At 42.5% G+C, this 25457-nt stretch overlaps 1 protein-coding gene across 3 annotated transcripts; it reads right to left on the reverse strand.

Moving 5' to 3' along the window:
• Positions 1–136: 136 nt before the first annotated feature.
• On the reverse strand, positions 137–24573 carry LOC149306771 (tumor necrosis factor receptor superfamily member 10B-like). 3 transcript variants are annotated; one of them, XM_089538466.1, is made up of 10 exons: positions 24321–24573; positions 13183–13306; positions 12566–12694; positions 12037–12151; positions 11688–11785; positions 10964–11068; positions 10335–10387; positions 9089–9259; positions 8626–8695; positions 137–7488 (listed from the first exon to the last, which is right to left on the reverse strand). In XM_089538466.1, the coding sequence occupies exons 1-10, from the start codon at positions 24360–24362 to the stop codon at positions 7202–7204; spliced, it is 1194 nt and encodes a 397-aa protein (XP_089394592.1). In that variant the 5' UTR covers positions 24363–24573; the 3' UTR covers positions 137–7201. The 3 variants fall into 3 exon arrangements, with proteins under 3 accessions (XP_089394592.1, XP_089394591.1, XP_089394593.1); XM_089538465.1 differs by having other exon boundaries at positions 10964–11071; XM_089538467.1 differs by lacking the exon at positions 9089–9259 and having other exon boundaries at positions 10964–11071.
• Positions 24574–25457: the final 884 nt, after the last annotated feature.

The raw sequence follows: 25457 nt of genomic DNA on the forward strand, positions 1-25457 counted from the left end.
TCCAAGAGAAAGAAAGACAAGGATCTTGAGACAGACATAATGAAATCTCTAATGGAATAGAGAGCTGCCATCAAAACTAGAAACAAATGTTATGGGTACCATGAGAATATATCAACAGACTTTAGGACAAAAATAATACCTTTTTAAATTTACTTTATTTTTTAAATAGGTTCCCTCTCCCAAAACAGTGCTTTACACAGCTTCATTAACAAAAACAAAGCTTTTTTTTGCTTTGAAAATACTTAACATTCCCAACGTAACTTTTCCTACAGTTGAAAGAACAAAAATGGATAAATACATGAAATGCAGTTACACATACTTGGACTTAAGTTGCTTCCACACATCCTTTTCACCAATGTAAACTCTATTAAAGTTGACATTTTCAGTATCAAAAAGACAAGCTCGTTGATTAGAAATATAAAAAACGAGAGAAACACACACTATCCAAAACAAGAAACACAAAGACCCTGGAGAAACACACAATATCTAGAAACAGATACATAGGTCAAGCCAACTTCAATTTGAAGTAATTACGCAGCTGCCTTTGGCAAAATTACCAACCAATTTTGTAGCACCTTAAAGACTTATCTGACATAAGCTTTTGTGCATCCCAGCTCACCCATTGATTTATTTCAACTTATGTGCCGCTTTATCAAATGCATGAAGTACAGGTTTAGTTGACAAAGACAGCTAAATTCATATTGGAGGGTGTAAAGGTATAGCAATGCAAAAAAGGTATCAGTATAATAACAGTCTTAACAGAGATTGCTGTACATTTTTGGTAGTTCACAAGGAAGTGGTCTTCAGTCCACAAAACCTTATGCCAAATAAAAACTCTTAAGCCTTTAAGCTGCCACAAGACTCTTTGGTTGTTTCCCCACTGCAGTAAACAAGAACTGGAAGTGTTCCCAAAGTGATCAAGAATAGCCTGGATCTTCTATTATCCTACAGATTTGGTCCCTTTTAGTGACAGTACTCTACTGCAATTTTGGAGACCAAGGTCCAAGAGCCTTATCGCATGAGAAAAGCAAGACAAAATGGAGCAAGGGAGCAGCTGCTTTCTCTGTATGCTGTTGTAGCACTTCTTTTCTCATGCTCATAAAGGTGTGTGTTTTGTCGCACTGGAAAAAATCAATTCAACAAACAGCACACTTTTATGATCATCTCCTGCGGGAAGAGAATGGAAGTATTATGACAACATGTGGAAAGGCATGGGGAAAGCCACTACTCTCCAGATCCATTTTGGCTTCCTCTTCTGCAATAAAGCTTCAAGTCCCCAGCTATCCATTGCACTGAGGAGGTAAATGATGGGTCTTGGCACTATCTCTCAGACATACTCAACACAATTGTTGGCTTGATAACACTCGTCCCCATGCATGCCTGAGTTGCTTTGAGGAAATGTGAAAGGACAAAGAGAAGAACTGGTGCATTTGGAGTCTCAGTCCATGCACACGGCATCAGAAATCCCATTCAAAAGTGAGACTTCCTTCTCCAGACGTAAGTCATAGGCTGTACAGGAAACTTTTAACAATGGGCCTTATCCGCTTCTACAAAGATGTACCTTCCTTTCCTGAGCTGTAGCAGTCACCCACATAATGGCCTTCCCAGTGTTATCTCTACTTTGTATAATTCATATCCATTTCTACATCAGGTGTAATACAGGGTTATTATTTTGCCCCCACTGCAAAAATGCAACAGACTTATCTAGAAAAGGAAGCATATTTAGAACAATAATTCAAGTAGAGACACTGTGGGCAGAACCATAAAGGCTAGAGCCATGGATCAACGCAAAGTTTGAAATCAAACAAATTGTGATGCAATCCATACATACCAAATTTCACTGTGAAACCTGGACACATGGAAATATCTCATTGTGTTGTGGTACATATTTCTTGGGTCCTTCTGAAATACAGAATGAGGACCTGAATGTGCACACCAACTTTCACTTTTGTTCATGGCATATCTAACCACATGATTAGATTAACTAGCATACTCTTCCTGATGCTGGAGGCAGTTTTTATTATGGCTAATAACCAGTGATAGACTATCCTCCATGAATTTTGTCTAATAATCACACTTTTAAAATCTTGTTGGAAGCAATTGTCTTATTTGCTCCCTTCTATTGTTGTGTGTGCTTTCAAGTCATTTCCAACTTATGGCAACCCTAAGGGGTTTCCTGGGGCTGAGAGTGTGGATCACAGAGTAGGTTTACATGTCCAAGTGGCGAATCGAACCTTGATCTCCTGAGTCATAGTTCAATTCTTAAAGCACTACACTACACTGGCTCTCTACATGCTGTACATCACTTTTTAAAGAAAGTATACACTTCCTTAAGTATTGAAATATGCAAGACCCCAGGTTCTCTGCCCTTGATATTGCTGGGCTTTCATGAGCTTCAACCAGCACACTAAGAGGTCAGGAGCTGCAGTCTTTCATCATGTGGATGGTCATAGGTTCTCACACCTTTGTCATAGAAAGAAATACTTGCAAAGGCACAGGGAAATAGATCAAATAGGAACCAAGTTCATAGCAAATGCACATGCTAAATGGTTCCCCATGAAGCTCAGTGCAAGTGTATTAATCTTGTCCATATGGCTACCCAGTGCAACAGTAAACAACCTGTCTGCCCATCTTGCAAGCCTACTCAGACAGTACAGTACTGAGACACTACGCTGTTACAGAGTCAAATGTCCAGATTAAATTAAAATGTAGTCCAAAAAAACTGTGGCTATCAAAGCAATGCTACACACTTCCTTATACAGACTGTTCATGTTCTGCACATCTTTACTAGGTAACATAATGGTAATACTGTGTAGTAAACCAGAGGTAGGAAGAGCCTGCTTTTGATCTCTTCTCAATTTTCCATCAAAATGAGATTCTCAGCCACCTGCAAAGTGCGGTGAGCACCATCGTTTTGAAAAGGAATATTTTCTCTAAGCAGGATTGCACATAGGCTGTGATCCCTGAGGAATGCAGAGAAAGGAAGTTAAGGGTGTAGAATTCCATTCCCCAAGACCCTAAAATGTCATTTAATTCAAAAACAAGCATTAATCCATGTTGCAGGAACATGGTTGAAAGTATGGGGGCTACAATTTGGCAGTCTCAGAATCTACAGGTGAGTTGAGTTGGCATATCCATCATCCATTCCACAGCCCACAACTCCAATTGTTTAATGCAAAATGGGCGGAAAGTGCTACCAAAATAATCAGATGAATTCAAATTATTGCAGAACATTTAACTATTGTCTTTGGCACCACGATGTAGTGGACTTCAATAGTCACGATTGCTAATGGCACAACATGAAGTAAATCTTTAGTGCTAAATACTAAATGTAGTTCCTCTGCTGTCCCATGCAAAGATTCCATCTCAGCCATGTGTAGAGTACACATCTCCTTTGTGAAAGCAGTTTTAGTAGACCTCTGCACCATGGTCACTTAGAATAATCCTTGTCCAACTTTCCATCACCGCTATTTAATTTAAACTCTTTCTCAATTTAAAAGCCCTTTCTGTGCCTCTGACAGCCTAGCAAACATGTAGGATCAAAAAGGCTGTTGTGAAGTCAAAGGCTTTCATGGCCGGCATCTATAGTGGGTGGCCATGTTGTAGAAGAGTTTGTTCCTGACGTTTCGCCAGTATCTGTGGCTGGCATCTTGTTCCACATTTAATTAAATATATAGCAAATTTTTATTACTTAATGATAAATAACTCTTCATAAATATTTTATTTACCATTGTCCTTGCTGTGAATTATAGTTCCTAAAAGTATCTCTCCCAAGCTTTGTAGGAAATTTACCAGGCCTGTTAACAGCTACCTTTCAGAGTAACTAGGAGGATATAGTTCCACTCCTTATCTAATCATTTAGCCGGTTCCCCCATTCAGTCTCCAGCTCAGTTAAATCACAGGCTGAATAATGAGGTTTTGATATGCAATCTTCACATTTAAGTGAATGTTAGAACCTCACAACAACTTTCCTCGACTTCTGCTTGAAGATTTCACTCTGGTCCAACAACTGCTTCCTTAGACCTCAAGCATTAACTACTGCTATCCCCAAAGGTTGCTACAGTTCTCCTCTCTCTTACTTATCTGCAGCCCTTGTCCAAAAAACTATGTCATTGGCTTCAAGTTGATATTGCTGCTCTATCTCCCAGATGCCCTCAATCTTCCAATATTAGAACTCTCTCCAACTCAACTCTTGTCTCAACTGGTGGTAACAATGGGTTTCTCAATACTCCCAAGAAATTCATTGCTCAGCCATTCATCCTTCCAATATCTTGGACTTCAGTTCCCAGAATTCATCATCACTGACCATGCCAGCAGAGGCTTCTGGGAGCTGTAATATAAAACAGCTCAACTCAACGTTCACTACTTTGGGTCTGATTGGTTAACAGTCCACCGGAGGGTCTGACCAGTGTTAATATAAGCAAGCCTTATTCGGTCAATGTTATATCATACCATTTGGCCTGACTCTGTGGTCACTGTGTTACTTCAAATCGTTTCCAACTTATGACGGCCCAAAAGAGAACCATCATGGAGTTTTCCTGGCAAGATTCATCCAGAGGAGGTTTGCCTTCCTCTGAGACATAGAGCCAAAACACAATGGCAAAATAAAACAGCTTCCAACCTCTTTGATGGTGGGGTATTTACATGACACAAATCATGAAAGTGGATGGAAACTGGAACGGAGCTGGGCTAAAAATCAGAGCAAAAAGAAGCCACAATATGCCAGCTTAGCATGGAAAATGAGCATCTTTGCTCCTGTGTATAAAAAGGTATGTTGCCACTGCAGGGGTATGGCAAAGCAAAAAACTGTAAGTGTGACACATCCAATGGATGTAATTACAACATACACAAATCAGACAGTCCAATGTGGGGGCATGGGGCAAAGGGGGCATGTTTGGGGGGGGCATGATTGTACTTTGCCAATGTATTACTTGGTACAACGATCCATTGATGCCCTGTACTGACAGTGCATCACATATGCGACTGTATGGCTGAGCAAAGATGCAGCCATCCAATGAGATGCCATGTGGGTGGGAAGTAGGAAGTATTTGGAAGTTGCAGGTGGTGTGCTTACGCGACGGTGCCAATGCACAGTGGGGAGATAACCAAAATAATAACCCAGTGGCAAGATTTGAAGCCACAATGCCTGGATTGCCCATCAATATTCAGCCCACCTTTGGAGTGGCCAGTGCGGATAGCTGGGTTTCAACCTGTTTCTGGAAAATGCAGAATCGAGCCATTTTTTCTTGCTTGTCTGCTCTGGCCCTGAGAAAGTGGGGCTTGCCCAAAATCATCCAGTGAGTTTCCATGGCCAAGTGGGGATTTGAAATCTGGTCTCCAGAATTGGAGTCTAATGCTCAAACAACTACACTACATTGGCCCTTTTGCCTGACATTGCACAGTAATAAATGTCTGCAATGTAAAGAAACCCAGAAAGTGAAATGTAAAGCATTATTCTCACTGGCAGTTAGTTGAGGTTTAACAGTCCACAAACATATATTTCTCAATTTCATCTACCGTATATACTCAACTATAAGTCGAAAAATGTATGCCCCAAAATGAACTCCAAAATCCTGGGTAGACTTATGGAAGGGTCAATGAGTTAATGCTAATAAATTTTGTGAAAGAAGAAGTGCCCACCTTTCTCTGTAGCCTTGTAACGGCTCCCTGTTTGAAGCCCTGGCACCGCTCTCCTCTCCTCCTCTCTGCCTCTGTGTGTGTGTGTGTCTGTTTTCCTCTCTGCTTTCCCGCACAGCCAGAACTAACAAGTTGCTGCTAAGGAAAGGAACATGCCCTGGCTTGTACCCCGTTTTGCCTGGAAGCCCTGGGGGTGAAAGGTAGAGAGAGAGAGAAAGGTTTGTCCTCCACTTCTGCTAGCCATGAGCTTTGGAGTCCTAGGGGTGAATAGCAGAGAGAGAGAAAAGCCTGTCCTCCATTTCTGCTAACTATGAGCTTAGGAGTCCTAGGGGTGAATAGCAGAGAGAGAGGAAGGCCTGTCCTCTATTTCTGCAAGCTATGAGCCTTGGGAGTCTTGGGGGTGAAAAGCAGAGAGACAGTGGGGTCTGTCCTCCTTTTCGCAAGCCATGTGCCTTGGAGATGCTTTTGGTAAGGGGAAGAGTGTGTGTGTGTGCGCGCACGTGCACGCTGAGGTTTGTTTCCCCTTTTCCATGCTGAGACTGATGCTTAGGAGAGGTCCAGAGAGTGAGATATAGGTAGGGAAGTGATGCTTTGTTTCCCCCACCCCCTTTAGATCTTTTGTAACATCCTCCAGTGTTTGCCCCTCGACTTATCCACGGGTCATATCAAAATCCATGATTTTGGATCCAAAAACTGCCCTCGACTTATACATGAGGTCGACTTATACATGAGTGTATACGGTAGTTAATCTTTTCGTAAAATAAACAAGAACATATTTTTGTAAACTTTCCAATTGCTGTTTCTTCAGGAAAACTTCAATAGCCCTGCTATCAAGACAGCAAACGCCAGCCCAACGTTAAACAAAGGAAGTGACCTTACTTTTGAAGACACCTTCTCGACATATATAGCAAGAGGACTTCAAGGCAAATAATGTACATTCTCTGAAGGCAAACTATTTTACACAACTAAGAACAAAAAACGGAACCAAACTCTTTGTTGGAAAAGGGATGTAGCAGCCTGAAAAGCAACACTGTGTAGCCAAGTATGGAATGCAAATCGCATTAGGGTACCAAAAAGTATTTTTTAAAAATGAGATTGGTAGCAGTGTTTACTGAAAAGGCTCAGTTCAGCAGGATTTACTTCCAAGTAAACAGCTCGAAGAAGACGTTTGGAAAAGCGTCAGCCATTTAAATTGCTTGCACACCAGGGCTGTTGTCTAGCAAGTGTCTGGATCCAATCAATATCCGGGCAGTGCGAACACTTGCCAAAACAATTTTTCTTCCCTTGCAATTCCTATGCACCTATGCACTAAGCAGTGTTTCTTCCAGCAGAGGGAATGGGGAGTCCCTGAGAAGGCCCCATGTACATCTCCAGAACGCTTCACTAAAAAAATAATCACAGCCTCAACTTGATCCCTTCAAAAATGGAAATAGCATGTTTCTTTGGAAGATAATATATTGACGCTTCCCACTCTTGCCTCCCTGGAAAAACCCAGGGCCGATGAACATCACAGTATAAAGTGTCTTTGCAGCAAGTTTGCTGTCCAGCCTGCCTATAGAAGAATTCATTCCTCATAATACAGACCATGGAAGATCAGGCAGGCTCTCATTTTCTCCTCGACACCTTTGAGCTCATTATTATGCAGAGTCTTCAGCAAAGTGTTCACAGATGCCTCCTTCCCACTTTTGTCCAGCCAGGTCCGTAGCATCTGAAACTGCTGCTCCTCCAAATCCTTATGATTTCGCTCCGCACGAGTAATCTCATTGTCTGTCAAGCCGAGGGCTCTCATGTATCTCCACCATTCCTTCACGGGTACCTCTTTAATGAAGATGTCAAAAGACGAACGCAAAGCTGGGAAGAAAGAAAGGAGGTGAATCAGGAGCATTCTGAATGCAGAGACTTTCCTGGGAAGGGTGGGGGAGAGAAAAGGGGTAAAAAACATTGGCCATACTTTCTTATTTGCTGCTGTGTTCAGATTTGGAAAGGATTAAAAAATGCCATGCTACTAGCCTAATAAAGAGGTACATTTCAAAGTAAGGGTTGGTTCACATCTCGGTGCAGGGAATTTTTGCTTACTTCTTTTGTGTTCAGAGGGGTTTGGAGATCTGGGGTGTTTTTGACAAAACTTCACATCTGTGGACAGTTCAGGACCATTTTGGCCAGTTTTCAGTTCAAACAATGACCCCAAATCAGCAATTTAAAACACTTTATGGGGGAGTGGATATTTGGGGGGATCACCAAGGAGACTTCAAGGGCCACAAGATTGGGAGTTGCGTATGGTCTACAGGCCACAATCCTCACAAACACACACACACTTTGGTACCTATCAGGTAGATGAACTCCGACAGATTTGTGCCCTCAATGGCACAGCTCATTCAGGTCCCTGCTTGTGGGATCCAAGATTTACAATGCCCAAGCATACATTTCTCACTGCTTGATGTTACCCTCCCTCCACCTGGTTTTCTGTCTTTTCTGAAAAACTAGAGGATTGATTGGTATAATTTAGCTCCCTTTGTTTAAAGCTCCTTACAACACTGGTCACCTAATTTGTATTTATAACCTGACACAACAGCATGGCACATGGGTACATCAATTAAACACAAGGAGGGGAGCCTTTTAGCTGCTGAGATATTGTATTGGTTCTTACATGAATACAAGTAGTCCTCCTGAAGTGATAGAGAAGAAGTTTTGCCTTGGCAAGCAAAACTTCTGATCAATCAGCCCATTAAAAAAGGAAACATTAGCAGTCAACCCTCTCTCCACCAAAGAACACACAACCCAATGTGAATTGGGTATATTCAGCAGCCACCAGATATTGGATGATATCTGGATGATAACAAAAATGCTGAGGTGAATATAATGGAGTAACCCCCAGGAGGACAACACAGTCTGATAGGAATAACCATATTCTGTCACAGATTCCACTTGTGTTTATGTAAAACCCTATATTAAGGGGTGTGCTGACCAGAAAGCTCAAAGTCCACTTACCATCTACAGGGTCTTTTCCATCTGCAGGAAGTAGATCTCTTCTCCTTTCTGTTGCAAATCTTTGGGATTCCTGCAATAAATTAAAACAGAAATAAATAAACAGAAATTAACATATATCAGTGGTCCTTAAAAACTTTGGTCTGCCGGATGTTTTGAACCAGCTTGGCCAACAATCAGGAATTCTGGGAGCTGCAGTCCAAAACCAAAGGACCAAAGTTTGGGAACCACTGGCATATATTATGAGGATGACTGATGGATCTAGAAGAAAGGTGAAGTTATGCAATACCAGACATAGTTACTTTCTAATTCTCTCTTAAGGGAGCCTCTGTTGTATGAAGTGGTTTTAGGCTTCCGCCACTCCCGTTCAGATCATCTTTTGAGGGTTTTGTTTTTGGTCTAGGCGCAATTACTGTGATGAGTGATGGATGATGATGGTGATGATGGTGATGGTGATGATAGTTACCTCCTCTGGCGTGGTAGCTGTTGGTAGAAGCATCATTTCAGACATATTTGAGGTGCGATGGGTAGAACTTTCTGAAGACAGCGGGGACTCCTGGTCAACCTGCGTGTTCCACATATTGTCCGCCTCTTCACCTCGTCTTCCACTGCAATTCCTCTGGAGACACTGAATATCCTTGCAATAAAATTCAAAGCATTCATTAGCCCATAAGAAAAATGGTACCAGTCTTCCCACATTGTTGTCTTCCATCCTTTACCACTTTTAAAGCACTGTCGCTCATCAGAAGCAAATCTCACTGAGATTAAACTGATTTTCTTTCCCAGTGAACTATGCACTGTAGGGATGGATAAGTTTTTCGTCACTGAGGGGCCACATTCTGTGTCAGCTATGGGCTACACATACATGCACACTCTTTTCCTCTATTTGTTTCACACTGCTTTTAAGTGTGCATCCTTTACTTTCCATTTCAGATGTCTTGCTGGTGTGTATTCATTACCCATTGCATCAGACACTTCCCTGTAATGCAGTTTATTTTTTGCTTTCCCACTTTTTGAAAAGGGTGCCCATCTTTTCATCAGCCATCACTGTCCCCACCACCTTTCTGGGTGGTAAATCTTTCTGAGCGGCTACTAGACCATCTTCTTGAAGCCAAAAATTGCTCTGAGAAAGACAAACGTTGGTTCAGAACAGGAACAAGATAGATGTTTTTGGGTGGATTCAAAAGAGATGGTTTGGGTAGATTCAAAAGCAACAACAATCACCATCGGGTAGGAGTATTGCATTTTTCATCTTTACCACTGTGGTAGAGTATCTATATTCACTGTAGGTCACTTTTCCTCTTTGAGTTGGCGATAACAGTGATGGTATTACTTGCAAGTTAACATGCTACATTTTTGGTAATGATTTACTAATGTTGTTATTTTTTTAAAAAGCAATACAATGACCTATAATATTGTCATCTTTGCTTTTTGTCCAATGAATAATATAATATGAATAAATGCTGCAATACTTCAAAAATAAAGGATCAACCATAGTTTAGGGATGAAGTACCACACTTTGAACTCAAGAGGTCCCAAGCCCTCCAGTCAACTTTCATCTGGACAGAACAAACCCTTCTGAGACCATTGAGATAAACCCAGATTTGGCAACACTGAATTGGGTGGTATGATCTGAGGTAGGTTCCTCTGCTGTTAATCTAATTTCAGAAGCTTGGGACAAAGAAATCATTTATCAATGATAACTCATCTACCTTTAAAGAAGGAAGGAAGCGCCACATGCCGGCTGCAGATCCTCTTGGGTTGGCTGTTGAAAAAGCATGATATTTGTTAGCATGTCTTACTCTGCAAATTCCTGATCATGGTTTCATAAAATTTAGTATAGTGTCCCTAAGTGCTCAGAAACTAAATGACTATCCAAGAATGGAGTTTGCCACATCTCAGTCACCTCCAAGCCTCAGAATCCACAGGGTTTAGCTACAACACTTTTGATTCTCCTTTTCTAAGAATGCACTGGCCAAGACTTTTGCTTCCTCATGTCGCATGGATTGCATTGTAACCAACAGGCAGTGATGAGAAAGCAACACCAAAAAAGCTCCTTATTACATTTAAACCACTAAAGGGATGCATGTTTTGGACTACAGCTGATTTATGGCAATCCCAAAGTGAACCAACCACAGGGTTTTCTTGGCAAGCTTTGTTCAGAGGGGTTTTTGTCTTTGCTTCCTCTGAGGCTGAGACCAACTTGCCCAAGGTCACCCAGTGGGTTTCCATGGCCAAGTGGGGATTCGAATCCTGGTCTCCAGAGTTATAGTCCAACACTCAAACCACTACATCAGACTTACTCCCTAACCCCTACTGAAGAGGAAAATGCCACTCTTACCTCTAGTACAGCATCTGAATTTCTTCCGGTATGTTACTGCCAGCAGCACCAGAAACCCAGCCAGAGAACAGCCCACAATGATCCCAATAATGGAGCGACTGAAACCTTCTGAAGGGAAAGGACAAAAATTAGGTAATATTTGTAAGTGTCTGGATTTCATAGTAAAGCCATTCACCAACTGTGGATTATTACATAACCAGAACATTATTATCCATATAGAATAATGGAGTTTCTATAAGCCTGTTGATGCCTCCAAGATTTGCAGAGGTATAACACAAATCTTTAGTAGGGGCAAAAACAACAACAAACAGGTCGGTGAGAACTGAACAGGTCTGACAAGCGCAAGTGAAGGGGATGGAAAGCCGAGGAGAGAAATCTGGGGAGAGGGGAAATGATATTACGGGACTTGAAAAACTGCGGTGACTCGGTTCCTAAGACCATCGGAAATATGTGTTTTCCGATAGTCTTAGGGGACCCCTGTGAAAGGGTCATTCGACCCCCAAAGGGGTCGCAACCCACAGGTAGGGAACCGCTGGTCTAGAAGAGTTTTCATTGACCTGGCCTACTTCCTCAAGGAAGTCAACGAATGCTTATGCTACAACTTCTTCTAACAGTTTCAAAGGTGCAACAAGACCCCTTTATATATTGTTGTTTTGGGGTTTCTTGCAAGGTCAACTTTATTGACTTGGAAAACTCGTACTCTCTCACACACATGCAAGCTCACCTGTTTCTGTTGGAGGAGTTGGTGAGGGTACATAAGGATCACACTCTATGTCACTTGTCGAGGTACAAGGCTTCACCATCTGTTGTCCTTCAGGACACCTATCAGGAAAAAAGCGGGAGAAGCAATGTTTTAAAGTAGCCACAAGTCCAACCTGAATACTTATCATTCTGAGCGCCTCCCCCAAAACTCTTCCAAAGATGCACCTTGGTGAAGGAAATACAGATTCAAAATCAATATGTGGTTATATAGATTAGGGAAACTCTGGTACAGAAACAACTGTACCAATCAGAACAGAAAATGCATGTTTATTTGTGTGAAAGCTTTTTCTAGTAATTCATTTAATGCTGACCTGAGTCTACATTTATGGCACGTTTCACATGGATGGTGCGGCAAGCAGAAGGTGCCATTCTTACAGGCGCACAGTGTGTCGCTGGTTGTGGTGCAGGGTTGTAGCTCCACCTCATCTGGAAAGATCAACAGAAGACAAATATGTCAAATTTAACATTTCTTCCTCAGTATTAAATTCCATGCAAGAATCTGTCAAATATAATTAATTACAGAAGCATACTAGTAACTCCTGTGTAAGCAGAATGAGAGCTTAGAAAGTGACCTTTTTAAAGATGAATCTGTGGATGCAGAATCCATGGATATGGCATTCTGACAGTAACAAATTCCTAGCTACTGCATATTTCCTCTTCAATATATTTAACCACTCAGGTTTACATTATCTGTTGACTGCCACTGAAGAGAAAAGGCTTTCTCTTTCTTTCCAGTATAGCTTGTTTCAATCCCTTTTTGCACTGTCAGTGAACCCAATGCAAGGCTGTCTTCTCTGCAATCAGGGCAGAAGAGTCCCAAACATATCCAAAAATCCATACCGAACTGTCTGCAGGTTTTACAAGGGAAGCAAGCTTTCAGCGCATTCAAGTGTTTGGAAAACGTATCATTATCACAAGGATGGCAAGTTGTTTCAACACCTGGAGTACAGTGGTCTTTGACTCGAAAACCTGCAACGCAGCAGAAGAGAAAGGAAAGCATGAATTTGTATTTTAAAACATTGTTTTAGCAACACTGTAGTTCTCTTCAAACGTGAGACGGCCACCACAGATGGCAAGTTACTGCAGACTGGAGATTGATAAGACTTGGAGTCTAAGACTGCTGGAAGGAGGCACTACTTTCCTTCTCCACAAACTCCTGATACATTTCAGTTCCACCTTTCATCCATGATGGAACTTAAAACAGCATGCAAACATTTGCCTCCAAATACTATCCTATCCAGGAACCAAGCAGGCTCAGTCCAGTCCACCATATGCAACAAACACCATTTTCTGTTCCCCCCCCCCCCATACCTGCACATGCATACAGAACTCCTTGGTCTCATCTGCACTGCAGAAATAATACAGTTTGACACTGCTTTAACTGCATCCAAAAAGCAGCAGCCAAGGTATGTACAAATGTCATGATAAGAGTCACATCAATACGAGAGACACTGTACCTGGAAGACATTTCCTGCACTGGCGCCCTTTATGTGGGTAGAATGGATTATTCACTTCCGAAAGTGCAAGAGCAGAATCCTCTGGGTTCTGTGTTACAGCAAAACTTGCAGCGATGGCTTCGTGCTGATAACAAAGACAAGAAAAGAAGGAGGTATTTTAGTCTTTGTCAGGGGCAGAACAAGGGTGAGAACCTTAGGCCATGGGGTTTAATCAAATAGCTATGCTCCTTTATCCATGGCCCCATTGCAGGGTCATTTCCCAGCTTTCCCCTCATTTTCCTACCTTCTAAAAAAATCAAACTACCTAAGTACCTACCTAAGGCTTGTGTGTGTGTTGTGTGCCTTCAAGTCATTTCCAACTTATGGTGACCCTAAGGCTTATCGCTTTCTTGGGAGACTTCTTCAGAGGGGGTTTCCCATTGCCATCCTCTGAGGCCGAGAGAGTGTGATTTGCCCAAGATCACTCAGTGAGTTTTTGTGGCCAAGATGGGATTTGAACCCTGCTCTTCCAGATTTACAGTCCAATACTCAAACCATTACACTGCACTGGCTCTTAGCTAAAGCATCCCAGTATACAGGTTGAGTCTCCCTTATCCAAAATGCTTTTCAGCCTCAGAGGATGGCACTGGCAAAGCCCAAAAAAACCCGCATAATTTCAGCTTAGGGTCACCATAAGTTGGAAACTACTTGAAGGGACACAATAGCAACAAACAGCACCATAACAGTGTAGTGTGATTTCAGAAGAAGAAACTGGCAAGATCACCTCTGCAGATTTGTTGCCTAAGAAAGCCCTATGACATTCATGGGGTCGCCATAAGTGAACAGGCAATCTGAAGGCACATAAACACAGAAATGTTGAAGAAGTGTAGTGGACAGCATCTTTAAGGAAGGACAAAGAGTTATACTCCAGATGGTTTTTGTAAAGGGGGAAAATAAAGGAGAAGTCAAGAATAGAAACAAATGGCAGATGGAATTTTGTTAGGGACATCTACATGTGCAAGTCTCCCTTCCACATCTTGATGTCTTTTACTCGGCATTTTCTCTGCAGCATCCAAAGCCCCCTTCTCCAACGTACTGGAAAGCCCCTGAAGCCAAGTGAATTTTGTGCTTTGCAGAAAGCAGGTAGACTCAGAGAAGTGTCTTGAGCAACAGAGATATTTGGGTACATCGTGTTTATTATTACTGTGCAAGGAGGAAATGCTGGAAAACCACCACGACCGACAACACTCCCCACACACATGACGGCTGTTGCATTTGAGGACGACACAAAAGGTCAAGCCTCTGCCTGCTGCCATAAGCTGGCACAAGAGATAAAACAGTTTGAGCCTTAACTAGAAACACTACTCCTTTACTTTTTTTGGGGGGGGACCACTTTCTCGGTTGGTTGGTTCATTTTTAGAATGCCACTGGTATATAATATACCAGGTCTGCAAAGATGGAGTCAGAGACAATTTTGGGAAGGGTCAGAATTAGGAGAAAAATGCCAACTCTGGTTTCCAAATAAAAGTGTGTAATATTAAATGCCTACTTTGTTGCATATTTACTTGCATGGACATTTGGGCATGTTTTCTTGTTCAGAAATTTTTAATGCAATAAATCTATGTTACGTTCTAGCCATATAAATAGCCTGATGATTCATGTGGGTTGAAGTCCACTTGAAGGTGGTTAACAACAACAACACATGGATGGGACATTACAAAGAGGTGCTCAACTACTCTTCCTCCCAACACCCTTCTGCCTCTCCTGGATGCAAAGTTGTTGTTGAGCTCTAGGTTGAACTCCCACATTTCTTTTCTTTTCTTCCATCCCTCCCTCCTTTTTTATGCAGCAACTAACACCCAAAATGACTCAGCAGCCACAAAATATTCCTCCTGGTTCATTGCTCTGCCACTTCCTTTCGGTGGTAAACAACAGTGGCTTTGAAGCCCTGACTTGCAGGAAGAGGCAAGGTGAATGAAACTGAAGTTCAACAGAAGATGCCAGTCTACAAGTATTTTTAATTCCCCCAAGTCATCTCATTTCAAAAGAGGTAGATTTCAAAGATATAGCCATATTAGTCTGTAGAATCCATATGTGGAGAGATCTTGTAGCACCTTTGAGACGAACTGAAAGAAAGAAGTTGACTGCATGCATCTGAAGAAGTAGACTTAAGTCTACAGAAGCTCATGCTGCCAACTTCTTTCTTTCAGTTAGTCTCAAAGGTCCATGATCTCCAATGAGTCCAAAAAGTGAAATATCTCTACTTAAGTTCTTCACACACTAAGGACACTTACAAAGGTCATTTTAGCCAGTGCCAGACTATCTACAGGGTATGATGCTGGTTTTTATAGTGATGTTGGTGCTGCCAACAAAATAGTATTAAAATAGGAGTTATTCACATGCCTTGAACCTGTAGGACAAATATTTCAAAGTGGTCCACCAGCAATTTAAAGGGGAACCAAGATTGATAGCTGCTCTTCTGCTTTATGGTATTGTGTAGTCTCTGCTTGCAAAACAAATGGGCCACTCAAACAGAGAGATTTTAATGTACTTCTTGCACAGATATGTGACTGAGTAAAGCAGAAGTAAGATCTGAACCCGGAGCTGCCGTGTCCAAAACCACTTAATGCAGACAATGAAATCTAAGTGTTGGCTATGCTACTTCAAACTGCACTTGGAAGCAAGGAGTGATAACACATGTTTTAAAAGTTGTGCACAAACAAAAAATACCGGCATGTGAAGGAGAAGGGCTCCTTTCAGATATTTTTAATCGCGTCTCCTTCTTTCTGCCATCGCCAGATAAAGGTTCCCAAAGCAGCTTCCAGAAATCCAAGACAAACTACAAAGCCAAGCAAGTAGCCAAAGCAAGATCATACCTTGTTTCTCTTCTGATTAGCAAATTGTGAAAGGTTTATCCGAAGATTAAACCAAGATCTACTTGTTTCTCCAAAGTCCCAAACAAAGTACAGTAGGGCAGCTGTTATTAAAGCAGTTTGGTCCCACTTTAAACCTCCATGGTTCACTTCAAATTGTCCTCAGTGCTACTGTAACATGACTTACAAAGCTTATCTTAGAGTGCATCTGTTGTGGTTGTGTGCCTTCAAGTTGTTTCTGACTTACAGCAATCCCAAGGCAAACCTATCATGGGGTTTTTCTTGGCAATATTTGTTCAGAGGTGGTTTGCCATTGCCTTCCCATGAGGCTGAGAGAGTGTGACTTGCCCAAGGTCACCCAGTGGGTTTCATGGCCAAGCTGGGAATTCGAACCCTACACCACACTGGCTCTATCAGGGTGCACCTACACAGTAGAAATATTGTAGTTTGTCACCACTTTAACTGCCATAGTGCCGTCCTCCAGAATCCTGGGATTTGTAGTTCAGCAAGGCACCAGCATGCTTTACAAGGCTCAAGGGTCATGTAAAACTGCAAATCCCAGGATTCCATAGGATGGAGTTAGGACACTGAAAGTGGTCTCAAACTGCATTATTTCTACAGTGTAGATGCACCCTTAGTCAGTGAATGTACTCCTGTATAATATCTTCAAGAGCCAGCGTGGCATAGTGGTTTGAGTGTTGGACTACAACCCTGGAGGCCCAGGTTCGATTCGCTGCTGGGCCATGAAACCCAATGGCTGACCTTGGGCAAGTTGCATGCTCTCAGACTCAGGGGAAGGCAATGGCAAACCTCCTCTGAGCAAATCTTGCCAGGAAAAACCCTTACAGTCACTGTATGTCAGAAACAATTTGAAGGTTCACAACAGCAATCATTTTAGTCCAGTGGTTAGTACCTATAGTGTCACAACTCTTGTTGCGGCTACAGGCAACTCAGCAGTTCAAAGAATTGCCACCGAAGTGCAACATGAAAAACCAACCCTGTCCAAGCATCACAGGCAGAATTTTCACAATATGTAATAACACAGGCAAGTAATATATTAAGCCAGCAACGTCACGGAGCGCAGCAATCTCCCAAGCAACATGGAACTGTCGTCCCACACACCTCTATCCTTCTAGAAATCATTTTGTGGGATCACTGATGTTTAAGGGACAACCTCAAACCATAAGCAATGTGCTCAGACAAATCGGTTTGGAGGAATAAAACGCCATGATGTCACCGCACCACCCAACCAGCTGCATTCCTTTACAATGAGAACAGCATGTGACAAAAATAGCAACAAAGGGGCTCAATTGCAAAACATGCTGATGCAACTCTGCAAACCCTGCTTCCGCCTAATGCGCTCTGAGGTTGAAACATGACCTCATCCTCTCCTTATCTATGCAGTTTAGACCCAACACCGCACACCCTGAAGGCCGGCTTGCACAGAAAGCAAGGCAGATAACCAAGAAATGAAGAGCCAGCACACTCTTTATGTGTTTTATCACACTGAGGCCCCATGAAAACTGTCTGGTGGCTCATCATAAACAGGTGGAAAGGGCTTTAAAGCTTTAACTGCAATGGTTCCAAACTATGGAATATGGGATCTGTAGTTTGTGGTGGAACCAGAGACAGGGATGGCGAAATAGCTCATCAAAACTCCAAGTGATTAAATTCCATTGCACTGAGCCATTGCAGTTAAAGCAGTGTCAAATGGGAATATTTCTGCAGTGCAGATTCAACCAAAGTCTCAATGCCTGTATAGTGTCTTAAGATGGAATGGGGAAGAAGAAAACTCGAAAGATATCCAAAGAAAAATGCAACCATGATACAATACAACCCTAAACACATTTCTTATGGACTAAGCGTCAGTGAACACATTTGAACTCCCTCCGCAGCAAATATGAATGAAGAGAGGCAGTGTGGTGTAGTGGTTTGAACATTGCTTTAGGACTCTGGGGAGATTGGGGTACAAATCCCTGTTTGGCCATGGAAACCCACTGGATCAGCTTGAGCAATTCACACTTGCAAAATCCATATAACTGTCCATGGTGGGATTGAAGGCCGTGGCAAACCCCCTCTGAATGCATCTTACCAAGAAAGCCCCATGATAGGTTTGCTTTAGGGTCACCACAAGCCAGAAATGACTCGAAGGCACACAACAAACACAGCAGAATAGCTACTTTTAATCTGCTGCAGCAAAACACAACAGAGAGTGTTGGGGCAACTTAACAACTAATGTTATTATGCTGTAAATGGACACAAAATGTAGATAGATATCCAGACTTGCACTTTCAAATGTTTCAGCAGAAACACAAGTGCTGAACACTAGGGAATTATCCATTCCTTTTGGTTTCATTAGTATTTGAAACAATTAAGTAACAAATTAGCCATTAGACATTTTGTTAAAAGAGTAATTACTTGTTAGTAACATAGAATCAACTACTGCTTAAGTTATATCAAGGGGTTGGAATCAGGCAACCCTCCAGAGGCACAGCAAGACCCAGCAGCCTGAACCAGCCCATGATGCACAATGCTGGGAGTTGGAGTCCAACACCTTCTGGAGGGAAAGATGATTCCTACCCCAGTTACATTATCATTGCAAAAATACACTTGCAAACAGGAAAATGCCCCCAACTTGTCAAGTTCTTCTTCCCCTAAAAAAAGGAAACTCTTGCACTTCATTTATTTATTGCCTATTGCTACACAGTACTTGCAAGCTCTGGAATGTATCACCAAGAAACTGGAAATGGAAGGCAAGTTTACTTCTTAGCAAGTTGCTGAACAACATGACCCTCCCAGGAGTGGCTGCCTGGTGTAGTTTCCCTGATTATTATCATGAGCCAACACTTGTTTGTTGTTTGAAAACTGAGAAGGCAACAAGGATGATCAGCAGCAAATCACTGTAGCCTGGGGCTACTCCTTCTGGAGATCTCTCCAGATTAGTTGCAGGCACCACAATAGCCACAGAAACTGGTCCTGCTGTGCCTGAATATGCCTCTTCTGGTAAAAGACTTCCCCTGAAAGATGTAAATGGTTTTAAAATGTTCACCCTGAGTTTCAGTTCACACACACCTCTCCAATGATGTCACTTGTTTATCAAAGTTAGAATGACACAGGGATAGAATATGAATACTTTGTACAGCTTAGATTATGACTCTGGAGACCAGGGTTCAAATCTCAGCTTGGCCATGTAAACCCACTGGGTGATCTTGGGCAACTCACACTCTCTCAGCCTCAGAGGATGACAATGGCTAACCCTCTCTGCAGAAACCTGCCAAGGAAACTCTGTGATAGGTTTGCCTTAGGGTTGCCATAAAGCAGAAATGATTGGAAGCCATGTGTGCACCTCAGAAAGAAAGCAATAAATATCCCATCCAGAGTGTTCACAACTCAAGAACATTGCCCTGAAAGGGTTCCACCCAAGTTGGTCTATTTGGTTTCAAAGCTAAATCTGCACTGCAAAAATAATGCAGTCTGACACTACTTTAACTGCTATGGCTTCATGCTATGGAATCCTGGGACTTGTAGTTTGCTGTGGCACCAGAGCTTTGCTCTTTGCTCTTTCTAGGAAAATATAGTTCAAAAGATTCCATAGCACTGAGTCCAAAGCAGTGCCAAACGGAACTATTTCTGCAGTACAATTCAGCCCAAAGACCCCAATGGATCATTTAATTGAGTATTGATATCAAGGCAGCATAGTGTAGCGGTTTGAGTTTTGGACTATGACACTTTTTTGAATCCCCACTCAGCCATGGAAACCCACTGGGACCTCCTCGGCATGTCACACTCTCTCAGCCTCACAGGGAGGCAATGGCAAACCGCCTCTGAACAAATTTTGCCAACAAAATCCAGTGATATCTCAAGTTGGAAACGACTTGAAGGCACACAACGGCTTGCAAGCAACCTGCAAATCTTAGGAACCGAAATGCAGCTCCTCTAAATCGGAAGGAATTAAAAGCATGCTTTATGGCGGTCCACTTTCAGGCAGCTTACAATAATCTCTGTTTTAAAAGATTCAGATAAAACATGGGTTCACAAAAGTCTGGAAAAAATTAAGTCATAAAAGCAGGTGCAAACTTTTAAGAAAGGATTGCATCGAGTTGATACATGCATTACAGGGAATGTGAAAACATATCCAGAGGTAGCTGTACTGGCCATGTAGCAAAGTATAATAACATCCAAAATCTACCAAATAGCGATAGTTTTATTGGACCCACCAAAATGCACAATACACATGTCTCACTGGAAATGTGCAGGTTAAGTAGTCTGAAAAGGGACTGAATGGGAAAAGAGGAAGGGAAGGTGATGCAAAGTTATGTGGCAAAAGAGCAAGTTTATTCGGAGGCATATGAAACCAATCTGCCTAGATGTTGCATCATATAAAGGGGTGGGTTAGAAAGCCAGGCCGAAGCAAATTGGGCAGAACAAGGGAAGGTGGGAGGAATTCCCCGGTTAATCCTTGCTGGGAGTTTCCAGGACACTTTCCCCATTTTCTTCCCTGCAAAGATTGGCTTGCTCACGTGGGCTGTCCAGATGTGTGTCCAGATTTGGGCCACATGTGAGAAACAGGGAAGACCACCCTGTCCAACTTGGTTTACTCCAACATGCCACTGTCCTGCCCTAGTTCTAGTTAAGCTCTATTTTTCCAGCATTAAACTGTTAACTCTCTGTTGTGTGCCTTCAAATCCTTTCCAACTTAAGGCCACCCTAAGAGCTGAGAGTGTGTGGCTCACCCATAGTCACCCACTGGGTTTCTATAATATAATATAATATAATATAATATAATATAATATAATATAATATAATATAATATAATATAATTTTGATTTTTTAACAGAAAATGTACCCACCTAGTGCATAAACAAATCATTCTCGCATATCATACCGTATAGACAAACAATACATTATTGTACAATCCAATACAGACCAATGCAAACATTAAATTGATACCTTCACAAACCGACCTCCCACCTTCCAAAACAGGTACCAAAATATTTCTAAAAATTGCACACACCATTTCTGGAAATTGCAGAAACCATGTCTGAGTGGCGAACTGAGCCCTGGTCTCCAGGGTCACAGTCCAATGCTCTAACCACTATACTATACAGCCCCCCTACACTTGCCAAATGCCACCCATGGTAGTTAAAGCAGCTCAGACTGGATTACTTCTGCAATGTGGATGAACTCACAGAAACGCTGTGGGCAGCTGGCCGAAACTGTACAGCCCGTCGCACATTAACTTTGGGTATATCCACATAGTTGAAATAATGCAGTTTGACACCACTTTGACTGCCCTAGCTCCATCCTACAGAATCCTGGGATTTGTGGTTTGCTGAGGCACCACCAAGGACAGAGAAGGCACAAGACCTTGCAAAACTACCCGTCCCAAGATGCCATAGGATGGTGCTACAGCTCTTAAAGTAGTGTCAAACTGAATTATTTCTACGGTGCAGATGCCCCCATTCCAATTTGCCACTGGCTCCAAGAACCTAGGACAGGGTGGCCAGAGGTCCTCCTTTCCCCAGATATGTCCTCCATTTCAGCCTCTTGTCCAGGAGGAAATGTCAAAATGATCTCCACCTTGAGCAGGACTAAGCAGCATGAATGTATGTTTCTATGGGCCAAAACACACTGTAGAAATCATCCCTTTTGATCCCACTGGCTCAGTGCTAGAGAATTGTACTTTGCGGTGGCACCAGAGCTCTCTGACAGAGAAGGCTAAATGTTTCATGAAACTACAGCTCCCAGAATTTCTTAGTGTTGAGCCAGAACAGTTAGAAAGTGGTGTGAAGCTGGATTATTTCCACAGTGTGTTTTGCCTCTATGAGTAGTTTTGGTTTTGGTTTGGTCATTTTTCTCGAGTGTCCTACATTTCGTGGTGCCTTGTCCTCCTTGGTGGTGAGGACATCTGGTCACTCTGTCCCTGGAAGGGTCCATGCCAGGGTCTTGCATGCAAGGCTACCTTTCCCTTCAATTCCCCCTCTCCAAACAGAGATGACAGAGCATACTTGCCCGGGCATGTTCCCGGCAGAGAATGGCAAGAAAGGGAACATCAAAGGATGGAAGAATGGATGGATGGATGGATGAATGAATGAATGCATGCTTCTGAAGCAGTGATCTTCCTTGAATCCCTGGTGAGGCTGGGAAGTATTCGGATTGCATCTACACTACAGAAATAAGGCAAGTTGGCACCACTTTTAAACTACCATGGCTCCAGAATCCTGCAGCTGAGTGAGGCTCCAGCCCCCTGAAAGACCTGGGAGAAAACTACAAATCCCAATATTCCACAGCATGGAACTGCAGCCTTGAAATGGGTGTCCAGTTGCAAAGCCCCCAAACAAACTTCACCTCTGGTGGTCCTCCTGGTTTAGTTCACACAAACACAGACATGAACACACACCACACACTTCCCCCATTCTTTTTGGGAGGGCTGCATCCTTCTTTCACCATGCTATCAAATTCTGGGGCCTCCTATTTAATCTGAAACCACGAAGCCCTGGAATCGCACACAGGCGAACTCCCAAAATTCATTACAATAACACCCAAAATCCACTCCTTTAATCGTCACTACCCAAAATGCACAAAGTACACGATGCAAGCTTTCGCCTCTCCAATTGCAGCGTGCATTTTATGCGTTTCGGTTGTCCGGTTAAAAGCATTGTGGTTTTGTGGCATTTGGATGTTATTGTACTTTGTTATATGGCCAACACGGCTACCCCTGGATGTAATCCTAAAAGTTCAGGTGACTTTTGAAAGCCATGGGTGCTTTCAAATGGCTGCTTTGCAAGCCATGGGTGCTCAAAGTCATGCCTCATTGAGGCAGGCCACAGCAAAAACGTAGGCAAACAAATAGGGCCTGCTCCTGTTTGTTTAAGGTACTTAGCAAACTAAAAACATTTTGCACCTTTCTTGTGCTGAGTATCTCCTCAGCCTTAAGTGATAACAATGCCATGTCAGTGCCAGCCTACAGCAAAGAAAGTTTTGTAACTTTTGGGGTTTTTTTTTTAGCTATGTGGCCATGTTCTGGAAGAGTTTATTCCTGATGTCTCACCAGCATCTGTGGATATCATCTTCATGACCATGGCATTCTCTGAAGATGCCAGCCACAGATGCTGGCAAAATGTCAGGAATAAACTCTCCTAGAACATGGCCACAGAGCCCGAAAAACCCACAAAAAGCTATGGATGCCGGCCATGAAAGCCTTTGACTTCACAAAGTTTTGTAACTTTTTCTGGTCCTGAGAGAGGTCAATCCTCCCCTGGAAAACCCTCGATGGAGGAGCCAACCATTTTCCGAACTGGTCACCAGTATTCTGGATTGTCTAAAGTGTCTATATGCCTAGATGTGTCTTCTGGTGACTTCTGGGTTTAGCCTCTTGGCACTTCTAGAGGCCCATGTGCTGCGCTCCTTCTCCCATCTTCCAAGCCTCCAAGAGGGATGTAGGAAAGACATGATGCCTTCGGACACCTCCAAGGTGCTCACTGTCTCGGAGGCAAACCTGGGCCAAGCTGTATTTTAATAATGCCACGCTTTCGAGGAGGAGAGAAAGAGTTAAAGCAAAGCACGCGCACACACATATACACACTCCACTTCCTTTTTGAAAGTATCCCTTGCAAATGCTGCTCACGTGTGACCCTGAGAAAAGCTGTGTAGGAAAAGAATTATTCTCTCTCGCACACACACACACGTTGTATATTTTGTGGTGTGTGCGACTTCTTTTCTTGATGGCTTTGAGTCATTGAGGGAAAAAGTCATATACATACACACCCCACAGACACATATATATTGCCCAATACATACATTATATATATATATGTGTGTGTGTGTGTATACATATATATATATATATATATGTATGTATATACATACACACAGACATTTGTATCTTTCACTGCTTTTCCTTCCTCTTCTTCCTGGTTGCGGAGAAAATGATTTATATATATATATACAAGTGGTGTATACACACACACACATGCAGACACACAAACTATATACTGTGCATATCACACACACAAACAAAACAAAAAAATCCCCTCTGAAGAAATCTTGCCAAGCAAAGCCCATGACAGCTTTTCTTTCCAGCTCTCCATGAAACCCCCAGGAAAGACCTGGGGCAACTAAGTCACACTCTCTCAGCCTCGGGGCCATGGTTGACCCCCAGTGAACAAACCTTGCCAGGAAAAAAGTTGCAGAGGGTGGGATACACAAGTGGGATACAATGTATCTCCCAATATATACAATATATCACCTCCCAAGCCCTTCTTCTTCTTCTTCTTCTTGACTCACCAGAAGGCAGAAAGCAACCAGGAGGAGCCCTTTCGGATCCATTTCGAGAGAAATTCAGTCAGGATCCACCACTTAAATTCCTCGACTCTTGCAACAACAACAAAAAAGTGGGTGCATTTAAGGCATTTAATGCAGGGTTGGGCAGCTGGGTGCCAAAGTAGCTCCAAGGAGTAGGAAGTCCCCGCAAGGAATAGTAGCATGCACCAAATACATTAGGATATCCTTCCTCCTCGAATGCCGGCTGCAAAGTGAAGCTGCCAGTTGCAAGGATTTCGCTCGAGACACGACGAAGCCACGCCCCTTTTCCCGGGGAAATCCCCCTAAGCCCGGCAGCGCCCCTAGCGGACAGAGGCTGCAAGGACAGCGCTGTGCCAGTGGCTTTAGAGCTTCGAGCTGCAACTTCTCACTGCAGAAATTTGGCACCAAATTGCAAAGATAATGCAGTTTGACACCGCTTTAACCGCCATGGCTCCATGCTATGGAATTCTGGGACTTGTATTTTTTGTGAGATATTTAATAATAATAATAATAATAATAATAATAATAATTTTATTCATATTACAACAATTGAAACAACATTAAAAGATTAAAAAGTACAATTTCATATAAAATACACCCAATAAAACAGTAAAACTGCTATCAATACAATATGTTTAGCCTTCTCTGTCAGATTGCTCTGGCGCCACAGCAAACTACAGATCCCAGAATTCCATAGGAAGGCACCATGACAGTTAAAGCAGTGTCAAACTGCATTATTTTTGCAACCTTCATGAAAAATGCAAGAAGTCTTTCCAGTTTTCACTCTGGCAACCGACTAGATAATGCCCAGCAGACATGATTCAACCATGTCTACAGAAGGCTATCTGCTGGGCATTATCTAGTCGGTTGCCAGAGTGAAAACTGGAAAGACCTCTTGTATTTTTCATGAGAGCTGCAAAAATAATTGATGCTTGATAAACAATTTGATACTGGACTTCTGTCGGTGGCTGTTTGGTCTTTGCTCCGCTGTTTGTATAGATATGCTCTCCAACAAACTCTGGGGCCTCCTAGAAACAGATGTGTTTAATCTGAAACCATGTCGCCTTGGAATTTGCACACAGGTGAACTCCAAAAATTCATTACGATAACATCCGAAAT

Source organism: Sceloporus occidentalis, unplaced genomic scaffold (genome assembly GCF_023333645.1).
Source record: "Sceloporus occidentalis isolate IW3139 unplaced genomic scaffold, rSceOcc1.0.p SCAF_9, whole genome shotgun sequence".
In the NCBI taxonomy this organism is placed as follows: domain Eukaryota; kingdom Metazoa; phylum Chordata; class Lepidosauria; order Squamata; family Phrynosomatidae; genus Sceloporus; species Sceloporus occidentalis.